Source organism: Podarcis filfolensis, assembly GCF_964270895.1.
Source record: "Podarcis filfolensis genome assembly, chromosome: 3".
Lineage (NCBI taxonomy): Eukaryota > Metazoa > Chordata > Lepidosauria > Squamata > Lacertidae > Podarcis > Podarcis filfolensis.
In genome coordinates, this window is record NC_139606.1 from 58,244,704 (window position 1) to 58,256,818 (window position 12,115).

Below are 12,115 nucleotides of genomic sequence, written 5' to 3' on the forward strand. Positions count from 1 at the left end.
TGTGACTCCCCCCCCCCCCAAGATGTTGTTGAACTCCAACTCCCATCTTGATGGGCATTGCAATCCAGCAACATCTGATGAACTACCTGCTCTGACATGTCAAAATTATTCATATAACTGTGCACAAGACATATCACAGGGCATGTAGGAAACATTAAGGCATTTTACATCTAAATGCCAAGATCAATTTTTAATCCATTTTCCTGCATGTTTTTCTGTAGTCAACTTATGTTGGATTTTTTTATGAGACAGTGCAGACAACCTCATAAACCATAATCTATGTAGTTGTTTCAATATTTAAGACTAAGTGCACAAAACCATCCCTAATTTCATTAGGCAAGGCACCAGTTGAAGGCATGTTTTAACATTGGGAGCTTTCCCACATGTGTTACAACTTTGCTTTTGCAACTTTTATCTTCAATTACAGCTGAAACGCAACAACATTACATTCTCAAAATAGCAGATCCAAGACAGCATCTCAGCATGTCCTTTCTGCCTCCTGTAATCTCTTGACATTCTTCAAAATGTACTTTTATCTGAGAGGGCAGTGGCCTTTACACTAAAAATGTGCCCTTCATTAAAAGACTCTCCCTCCGACAGTTCAGTAGAGAATGTAACACCTTGAACCTTTGTTGTTGCAGCTGGAAATGGGGCATTTCAGATGTGGTAATTATAACTGTTGGATTCAAAGATAAATATACAACTATAGCAATATCATTTTGAAGTAAACCGCTTTGGAAAATATACTGTAGCAAAATATCCAGACATTTTCCTGAAAATCCAACACTACTATGGGAACCTATGGGCCTTCATATCCCATCAGCCTCAGCCAGCATAGCCAATGGTCAGGGATGATGAGAGTTGGAGACCAGCGCTCATCTGGAGGGCCACAGAAACACAGGAAGCTACCTTATACCAAATCAGTCCATCTAGCTCAGTATTTACACCGACTAGAAGCAACTCTCCAGTCTGAATATGTGAATGGACCAGTGGATGTTGTCATCACATGGCCAGCCCCACACATTCCCACCAGGCCCTTCATTCAGAAACTGACACCTGGTGTCTGGGTTTCCAACTGACACCAATTGCTACTCCCTCACTCATGTACAAGGTTGTTTGAAAATAAAGCATGCCACTTTGCCAAGAACCATACAGTAAACTTCCAAATCCCTGTTTAATTCTGATTTACCCGTAAAATCATTAAATCCATAAAATACAGAGAAGCTCTGGTCCCTAGGCCTAATTAGGTCCAGCATGTGTCCCAATTTGTCCTGCAATTCTGTTTTCTCCAAACCACACCCGCTTCCCCCTCACAGGCATCACATGTGACATCAGGCATGAAGCAGGTAAGGATGGAGCTCCAAAGAAACAACTGGAAGCTTCAGATGAACTGTTGCAAGTTCGTTATCAGGCTGATCGGTGGTTACAAGAAGTCTCTTCAAGGCACACTGCCCACCCTCAAAGAGGCCCCCTGTGAAGCTGTCACCTTACATCATAATGATGTCTTGTGATTGTCAGATGGGCAGCCCACCCAGCCTGTCAAAGTTGGGTATCTGGCATAGAGGGGAAGGAAGGAAAGGATCCAGCCTGCTGCATTGCTAAACAGACACTGGTACATTGTGACAGCAACAGTTGCATGTCATCAAAAAGCAATTGTGGACACTACCATTTCCGATGCCAAAGGACCATAGAGATTGACAAGCTTCCAATCAATACTGCATTTTCTTTCAGTTAAGCTCTAGAATTCCATTCTTTTCAGCCCTAGAATCCATTCGTGGGGCATATGCTGAAGTCATGAAGATATAATTACCCTCATGGAAGAGCAAAGTTATGTGGCTGCCCATCCCTGGAAGCAGCTTGTTCCATACTGTATGCTACTTTGTGATTTGGATTTATTTTTGTTTTCTTGCTAGCAGTGCTGGGCTCCAGGCTGAGGGCGTGGGAAAGCTTGGCAGGAAGCCACCAGTGGGCCCCTCTCCTCTCTCCTCCCAACTGAACAATATTGTTTCTTGCCTCTGGGTCCAACCACCATCACTTCCCAGCCAGTGGCATCTGGTGTTCTTTCTACTTACTTCATTGTTTGCTGTTTTCCCCTCTTCTGGGGCAGAGCAAGCAGGCAAATGACAAGAAAAGAAGTAATAAGGCAATCAGTTTTGGGTAGTCAGCAGTGGCTGTGTAAATCTCCTATCAAAGTTCAGTCTTCAAGTGTTATTGGACTACAATTCCCATCATCCCTAGCTAGCAGGACCAGACCCAAGTACAGTGGTACCTCAGGTTAAGTACTTAATTCGTTCCGGAGGTCCGTACTTAACCTGAAACTGTTCTTAACCTGAAGCACCACTTTAGCTAATGGGGCCTCCTGCTGCTGCCGCGCCGCCGGAGCACGATTTCTATTCTCATCCTGAAGCAAAGTTCTTAACTATTTCTGGAAGCACTATTTCTGGGTTAGCGGAGTCTCTAACCTGAAGCGTATGTAACCTGAAGCATATGTAACCTGAGGTACCACTGTAGACAATACTGAGCTAGATGACCCAATGTTCTGACTCAGTATAAATCATCTTCCAGGTTTCCTAACCATAAGACGATGAAAATACAGCCGTTTACTTTAGCTACAAACAAGGCTGAAGCTTTCAAAACTTTAATATGAGCTTTATAATGACAATCACTTTACCATACATTTTACCAAAGATTTTGCTGCGTTTTATGTGTGGAAAAGCCACCCTTAACATTTCTGAAGTATTATATAACTATGTCTACTGAAACAACCTTCTAGATTTCATGGGCTCATGGTTCATTTATTGCACCCATGGCACTTTCTGCCAGAAGGTCCCCAATGCAACGTGCTTCGTTTTAAATAAAGCTTTTACCCTTAAGAAATTTTGGCTGTCAGTATGGTTCTGATTTTGTGTGGAATCTAAATGTACCACTTGCTACCTGTATGGGCAGAAGGGTCAGAATTTTTTAATAATGAAATGTGCATTTCAAAGTTTCTATTATGTATACTTTCAATTAGTCATGTCCAGGCAAAAAAAAGAGCAAACTTAAGAGATAACACTTGAGCATGAAAGAAGCTGAGCAACTGCTGTAGAACAGGACATGGATACCCTCCAGCAACTTTAAGTGTCTTGTAAAGGACAACAAGGCAGAAAAATCTGATTCTTGCATCATCACTCTCACCCTTATCTTATAAACCCTGCAGCAGGAATTCCAGCTCCTTTCTTCCATGTCAGCCACCCGCTAGGCAGAAAAATAAGATACTGAAAACAGATGTGTGAATTAAAAGAAGAGAATGAGAGGAGGGGGAAACTGAAGCAAACAAGGTATCAGAAGGCTTTGCAAGTAAGCCGGGTTGTCTAACCTCTAGCCCTCCAGATGCTGTGGGACTACAACTCCCATCAGCCCCAAACAGCATGGCCAATGCTGGGGGGTGATCAGGCGTTGTGTTTGAACAATATTTGGAGGGCCACAGCTTCCCCATCCTTGCCATAAAGGAGCTACACATAACTTGGCCTAACACAAAAATTGAGACTAAAGAAGTGAAATGAAAAAGAAAAAGGGAAACTGTTAACTAAGAGAGGATAGGACTAATCACATCAACAAATGTGCTTGTCAGCTCTGTGGTTAAAAATGATCTGGTAACAACTGCCCTCCCCAAAAACCTTTTGTTATTGCAAGTTTTATGTTACAGCCAATTAAAAAAAAATCTATGGAAGACATTTTAAGCACTATCACTGATTTGCTGATAAATAATATTCTAAATATTAAAAGTTCAAAATTAACAAGATAGCTGGACACTGGAGGATTTTCCCATATGAAAGTAATATATATAAAGATCCAAGTGGCACTGAACACCATCAACACTATTATTTCAAACTACTTAAGCAGTATCAGAGGTACCTAAAGTTCAGATGTTGAGCACTGGAATTCAAATCCCAAGTTCCATCTGGCACCAAGTGAAGCATTCAAATTCAAATGCACCAATTAATTGATTTTATCACATGTGTTGCAGCTCCGATAGAAAGGGCAAAAGTACAGGCTCAACTGAAAAGGATGACATTTTCAGTCTTTGTGCCCTATAATAGACTTATGAATGAAATACGTTTGACAGCCTGATGTGACTATTGATAAAAAAGGAAAAACCAGATCCGAAATTCTTAGGGGTATAATATAGCTTAGCAGTAGGTTTTCGATTCAATGTCATGTAATATCTTCAAACATTCCTTTTACACCTTTCAATGAAGCATTATGTACTTCATACATGACCTTCCCATAATAAAGAGAAAATTTTCTTTTTAGCATAATTTAAATGTGCAGCTGAAATCAATAAAATATAATGGTTTAAGCTAGATAATAAATTCAAGGGGGGCTGGATCTTTCCCATCAGAAGTGATGATTGTAGATAAAATTGCAAATTGTCTCCCAGTTAGGACACGCTTTAAAAATAACCTAGCTGAAACATTCCAGACAGCTAGCTTAAAATCTTTCACGGTTGACCTCTAAATCCTATGTTAAACTAGATCATGGCTTAGCCACGTGTAGTAGTAATAGGACTGAGAAAGAAGCGCAGCAGCCATGTTTCAGGCCAGGAACTCTCACATCTGCTCATTTTGTTCTAAGCCATAGTTTGGCTTAGTGTTGTGTGAAATGGAACTCACACTACCAAGACACTGTGTGACATTTTTGCAAGTGTAAGATATCTGTTGGTTTCGCCTGTTGTGCTATGCTAAGAACAGGGGTCCTGCTAACGGAACAGCTGTAGCATGAGTGAATTGCCACAATGGGGACATCACCCCACAACTGGTTTAAGCCATTTAACCAATTAATTCAATCTATAAGAAATTCTAAACTATGTTGAACCCATAGAATTTAGAAGAGCTTGGAATCGTGAAGTGATGGGCTGCATTCACTCATTATGGCAAGCCATAGTTAATGGATTACTATATATGCACTGGTGGCTCTCACTTTGCTCCTCCCCAGCAGGAGTGGGAGGAAAAAACTATAGCCCCCAGCTTAGTGAGATGGGAACTTGGCCAATGTCACTCAGAACAATAACTGTTTCCAACTTACTCCCAGATATTCTGCCTTCCAATAATTCCACACTGTGTTCACCTTTTCACTTAACTACGAGTCTTCTCTCTAACACAAGTTAACTGTGATCAGAACTACTACTGAGACATCTAAAGTAAATCATCATTTCAAATAGTGGTTGTGGTGGCCTTATTGCATGTTTTATACTATCGTAGTAATAATAATAATAATAACAATTTATTATTTATACCCCGCCCATCCGGCTGAGTTTCCCCAGCCACTCTGGGCGGCTCCCAATCAAGTATTAAAAACAATACAGCGTTAAATATTAAAAACTTCCCTGTACAGGGCTGCCTTCAGATGTCTTTTAAAGATAGGATAGCTACTTATTTCCTTCACATCTGAAGTGAGGGTGTTCCACAGGGTGGACACCACTACCGAGAAGGCCCTCTGTCTGGTTCCCTGTAACCTTACTTCTCGCAATGAGGGAACTGTCAGAAGGCCCTCGGCGTAGGATCTCAGTTTCCAGGCTGAACGATGGGGGTGGAGACGCTCCTTCAGGTATACAGGACCAAGGCCGTTTAGGGCTTTAAAGGTCAGCACCAACACTTTGAATTGTGCTCGGAAACGTACTGGGAGCCAATGCAGATCTCTCAGAACCGGTGTTATGTGGTCCCGGCGGCCACTCCCAGTCACCAGTCTAGCTGCCGCATTCTGAATTAATTGCAGTTTCCGGGTCACCTTCAAAGGTAGCCCCACGTAGAGCGCATTGCAGTAGTCCAAGCGGGAGATAACTAGAGCATGCACCACTCTGGTGAGACAGTCCGCGGCCAGGTAGGGTCTTAGCCTGCGTACCAGGTGGAGCTGGTAGACAGCTGCCCTGGATACAGAATTAACCTGAGCCTCCATGGACAGCTGTGAGTCCAAAATGACTCCCAGGCTGCGCACCTGGTCCTTCAGGGGCACAGTTATAATATTTATGCATTGCTTTGCACCTAACACTGGCCAATCTTTGAACATACAGTTTGTAACAAGTGCCACCATGCCTACCTATGTTGAGTGACTTTGATCTATCAAAGTGCAGTGCTGCATTACCAAATAGGCAGAGTAGGCACCGGTCTATGGGCCTCATACTTTTACAGGCCCCGTGAAAACAGGTCAAAATAATATTGATTTGATCTTGAACGAAAATTACAACCAAGCTTTCTTAGCTCAATGCTATCCCTCTTGAGCATGTGCATGAGGGAGCTCCCGAGATTTCAACTGCCATGGGGCCTCCACAGGGTTTAATCCGGCACGGAGAAGTGCATTGGTTCTTAGTACCTACTTTTTAATACCTAATATGGGGACTTAACTTCTCAGCATTCTAACTGGATAGCAAAACTGAGCCTGCTTTAAGATTTTGATTTTACAGGTTTGCCATAGCTCACTGATTGGTGGGTGGGAGAAGGCAACACGTAGTTTCGGAGAGGGGAAGCATCTGGAAGAGGTATATTTTCTACATAATATATATAACAAAGGATACATTTTTTTCCTTCAGTAAACACTGGCGCATGTGTGACTATTATGGGGTTGTGTTTCTGCATTTATAACGTGTTGCCTTGTTTAACAAGGAAGGTGCACTGTAGCATCCGGCCATTTATCAATTGCAGCCAGTTAATGATAGAAGCCTAATCGCTAATTACAAACATGAAAGCGCACCCACTTTTAAGGATAATTAATTATAGGAAAGAGGCGGTGAGAAAAGGGGCTTGCAAACCAGTTGATCTAATTTTACAGTGTAAAGTTCTCATTCTTCCTCCTTGCAAATGGCACAAATGGTTCGGAGGCACAAACAAAGGAGCCTCAACCTTATTTCTTCCTTTCGTATGATTAATTATTCAATAAACTATTAATTGAAAAATGCAGTTGAATTTCAGAAGCATTCATTTTACTCAGCATATCATTTTGTCTAGAAAGCACCGATTAAGCTGTTCATCAAAGGTGAACAGACAAGGTCAGCTAGGCTGCACCTCTTCAGTTATTCATTATCTTGTCCACAGTAGTAATTAACAATGGAAATATTTCCATAAATCAGAATTTTTTCTGATATTTGAAGCTGATGAACAGCCAGAAGATTATATGCTAGTATTATTATTGTTGTTATTGCTATTATTTTGCTGTTATCCAACACGATGCAATATAAATATATCAGGTAGAATTTTTTATCAGGCGATAGTTAACCTGGTCTTTTCTTTTTTAAAAAAATGAGGAAACCATCAGCTAAACCTATTTAAGCAAACTTTTTGCTTATGAGGAACATACTAAAGAGCAGATTTACCAATGCACAAGAACACACACATTTATTCAAACCTTTTCATTCGGTCTAGAGACCTTTTGGCATTACAAATTGCTTAGATGAAAATGTTAATATTCCACATTGAAAATAAAATTTGATGGCATATGTAGATACTTTGAATGATCTTTACTGTACAGATACAGCACAGCTATTTTTAAACATGATATATTAGATTTTTAATTTGTTCCATGTTACTTGATTTATAACTATAATTCAGAAAATACGTATCATCAACCAAAATTAATTTGAATTGGAAAGGGCAGGGAGGGGGGGAATCTTTGCAGTAAACAAAATTAATTGGATACAACCAGGGATCTAAATAATTACTATGCTCTCTGTATTTGTCACTTACTAAATTTAAAGATTGTGTCACTGTTAAAATGTTTAAATATTTTCAGTAATTGTGTTTTCCTTTACAAAATACACTTCAATTTGTATCTATTTGTGGGAAAGCATCAAGTAATTCTAAACACATATACCAACTCTTCCATATTTTATTCTGGCTGAATCAGTGGCCAGAAGTTAGATCTGGGGGACTTTTACAGATTCTTACACCCTGTTGTTTAACAATTGCAAGAACATTAAGATGCCACTTCCCTCCACCTCTCCCACCCAAATTATACTGCTAGAATGAAAAAAAGCTGGGGGTAACCAGGAGGGAATTTTGAGAGTGGAAGGGCTGAATTCAGTTTAGGTATCTAGATAAGTCTTTCTGCCTGGCTCCTGCTGGGGGAATGAAGGAGGTCTAGTAAAAAAAAACAAAAAACACAACAACAACAACAACAACAACGATCTCAGGAGCCTGAAGTCTGTTCACTGTGGGCTAAATGGTTTAATTCTGTAACCTCAGTTTTTGTCACTAAGGTTTTTAATTTCTTTTATTTTTTGTTCATGTTCTCTTAGGTTCAATGGTGTTTATGCAGGACAAATTGCTGGTGGCTCATTCTTTGTATCTACTGAAGTGTGACAGTGAAGGCCAATAGCTAACCTACAGCCTAAGAAAAAAATGGGAGATTATTTTCTTCCAAATGAAGATGGGAAGCCTACGTGTAAATGCTTCTCTAGGTTCCAAAAGTAAAGTCCCTTGACCAAAAATAAAATAAAATAATGTCAACATCATTTTCACTAAGAAGGCATGACAGATTTGTAATATACTACAACTGTGACTGGCAACTAAAAGGAGGGCTTCTGTTCAGAATTTAAGGAAGTCCATTCCATTTCCACCAATATCTCTCATTTCATCACCCCAACCATCAGCATTCCATGATAACTGAGCATGCTCATCTTCACTGCGCTTCTCCCATTTCATTTTGTTCAAAAAAATGTTTGTACTTCTGCATGCTATGATGTTCTGCCAGGCTTGTTGATACACCCCTCTTTTGCATAAGTAGTGCTATTTCAATTACATATGCATTAACACTTACACACGTGAACATCAAAATTAAATTTGAGAGATAGGGAGGGCACATGTAACTCTTATGTTGGCATGTGTGAGTCATTCTGTTTTGAAATTTAGCTATCTATCCAACTTCCCTGTGAAGTAGGCTACTGTTATCTTATTACAAGTTGCACTCAGTTTTATTATTATCTAAAGCAAGGTAAGTTTATAGTTAAGACATACCTGGAAGCCTTCACAGTCAATTTTATTAGTGTTTCTTTTACACAGCTGAATCTTACCACAACCTCATCCATTCCCCCAACCTGCTCAAAGGATAACAGCTCTTAGAAAAGAACACTCTGGTTCCACACACCAGTGGTGTCCTTCTCACTGACAGAAGGCTCTTTGACCCAGCAAACAAAATAACCTCTCTCTCTCTCTCTCTCTCTCTCTCTCTCTCTCTCTCTCTCTCTCTCTCGTAGAACAAGAATTGTCAATTCCACCTTCAGAACAGTGTAGAAAGTGGTGTGGAGGCTGAATGACATCAACAAAACAACAGCAACCCCCCCGCCACCAACCTCCCATGCCCTACTTAAGGAATGTTGACTGGATCAAAGACCTTTCTGTGTGATGGGCACTACTGGGTACTATAATCCTAGCCATATTCCACAGAATCAATGTGTTTAGCTTTCACCATCACTGTAGCAACTCTTACCTGGAGGCATCTCAGGCGGCAAGTAGTGAGGCTCTTGAGCACTAACATGAACCCAGTCAAAGTCGTCATATGGGTCTTGATGGTAATCGCAGGGCCCTGGACCATCATTAAAGGTGCAACCCCCTAAAAGAAAGGAAAGGGGGAAAAATATGTTATGTCTTAAATATCAGATCTAAGAGTACTTGCATATAATCTTATCCAAAGTGTTTTCTAAAGGGAAAAAGTCAATGAAAAAAGTTCCCAAGTTTCCATGCCAGGAGTACTATTTTTAAAAGAAAATTTGAATAACATTGTCCCTCATCATAATTTGCTTACAATTTGTCAGGTTAAAAGAAATCCCTTCAATGGGTCAGAAATCACAAGCCAAGCAACTCAACTTCATGTGGTTTAGTACTGTGCTCAAATGGTATGGTCTGAAACCACATGAGGCCACCACCTTGCTAAAGTAAAGCAGAACTAGTTGTGGTCAATGCATGAATGAATGACTGCCTGGGAACCACATATATACTGTATTGAACTCCACGATGGAAGGAAAGTGGGATATAAATGTAAGAAAATAAGTATTGAGCATGTGAAATGGTGAAAGATGGATGGGACAAATTGAGTAAGAACTGAGGAGAGACTGCAAAGTAAGGTACTACAAACACTGAATTAAACTTGACATTTAGCAAAATCCACAGTGAAAGAGAACAAAATGCACTAATACTTGCATTGCCAGAGTTTTAATTTAATGTTATTGACTTACTACTATTGATCTATCAACAAAAGGGAGGAAGATAGAGAGATAAAATACAAACCTAAACACCAGTCAACAAGGCCCTAGATTTGAGGACTGCGTCTTTATACAGTTGCTGCTGTTAAGGTAAAATGAATGCCAAGGAAATTCGAAATTCAGCCCATTGTGGGAAGAGGGGAAAGAACTGGCTTTGAAGGGGAGGAATGGTTTTATTTTTGTAATTCAGTGTAGATTCAGATGTTTTGCTTCAAGAAAAGCTGAAGAACCCAGAAAGCATGGAAGGGCGAATTAAAGTTCTGCTAGAAGAACTACAGCAGGGATGGAGAAGCAGAAATGGTAGCCATATGTTGTTGGACTGCAACATCAACCTCACACCAACATGATGGGCAAACATTCCCCATTCCTGAAACACAGTACAGTGGTACCTCGCAAGACGAATGCCTCGTAAGACGAAAAACTCGCAAGACGAAAGAGTTTTTCGTTTTTAGAGTTGCTTCGCAAGACAAATTTCCCTATGGGCTTGCTTCGCAAGACGAAAACGTCTTGCGAATTTGTTTCCTTTTTCTTAAAACCAGGCGCATTGCTTGAAGAGGTGCAGTTCCGTGCTTCGCAAGACGAAAAATTCGCAAGACGAAAAAACTCGCAGAACGAATTAATTTCGTCTTGCGAGGCACCACTGTACTGTATAGTTCTTGCTCCAGAAACAATGTATACTGCGAGGAGGGAAGTTATATGAAAGAACAGGTGGCGTCCTGCCTCTTCTACAAGCAAAACTTGCTATGTTGTGTTTGATATCAAGTGAGAAGTAGGCAATCTTAAATACAGAATGGAGACATTATGAAGAAAAGTGCGTGGAATAAGAAGTTGTGCTTTTTTATGAAAAATAACTAAGCAAATATGAGCACAAAGACCTTTTTTCAAAGTCAAAGGTAATAAACCTTCATTTTAGTCTTAAGGAAAGGCAATAGATATTCCCTCCCTCAGGAGGAGGAAGATTAAAAATAGGGAGAGGCTGCAGCTCAATAGAAGAGAACATGCTTTGCATGTAAAAGGTGCCTACGTAGATCTGTAGCATCTTAAATTAAAAATGATCAGGCAACAGGTGATGGGAAGGACCTTTGTTTGATTCCTTGGAAAGTCATAGCCAGCTTGAGACAATACTGAGTCTGATGGATAAACAGTCTAATATAGTGTAAGGAATGTGTATCAGCTCCATGCGGGAGCCAAATAACGAGGCAAAATTGGGTGATTTTGGAGGTTCCCTCCCTTTCTGAGAAAAAACACAATGACAGTGACATTGAGGCCACAGTTGAATCAGACTCCCCACAAAGGCTTGAACAATATCTCTTTGTTTCTGTGCTTTATACTTTTCTTCCTGTATATCTCTAGGTTTTTCTAGGTCAGGGATGTCCAACCAGTAGATCGTGATCTATCTGTAGATCCATGGCTGACCCTGGTAGATCGCAGGATCCTTATCGTGTACAAAAGGTTACTGGGGGAAAGCTAAAAAAACTCTGTGCAGTCCTCCCCCAAAAGAGCTCAACAACTCTGGGCAATACACCCCCCCCCCACACTCCTTCTCCCTCCAATGACAATGGGTAGATCACTGCCAGTTTTTTTTATACTGGGAGTACATCACAGTCGCTTGGGAACTGGACATGCCTGCTCTAGGTCTATTGGCTTTGCAAGAGCTGAAGCTGTCCAAAATGTTGTCTGCAGAGCTCTGGATTGTTTTTGTTTTGGTAACATTTTAAAAAGTTGAAAGTGTCTTGCATGGTTTTTATAGGAGGGAAAAGAGAACAAAAGCATCAAACAGCCCAAGGCTGTCTTTTGCATAGTCTGAAAATGGAAACTACCATCAAATTCCCACATAAACAATATGAGCTAGATGGGACCATTGGTCCGACTCAAAACATGTCA

At 40.5% G+C, this 12,115-nt stretch overlaps 1 protein-coding gene across 19 annotated transcripts in view; it reads right to left on the minus strand.

The window, feature by feature from the left end:
* The window catches only part of PTPRK (protein tyrosine phosphatase receptor type K), a 330,222-nt gene that overhangs the window by 239,140 nt on the left and 78,967 nt on the right, over positions 1–12,115 (minus strand). For all 19 annotated transcript variants that reach the window (XM_083607580.1, XM_083607578.1, XM_083607575.1 and 16 more), the window contains exon 2: positions 9,460–9,582. In XM_083607580.1, the coding sequence (XP_083463706.1) occupies positions 9,460–9,582 (123 nt within the window). The remainder of the gene's footprint in view (positions 1–9,459; positions 9,583–12,115) is intronic.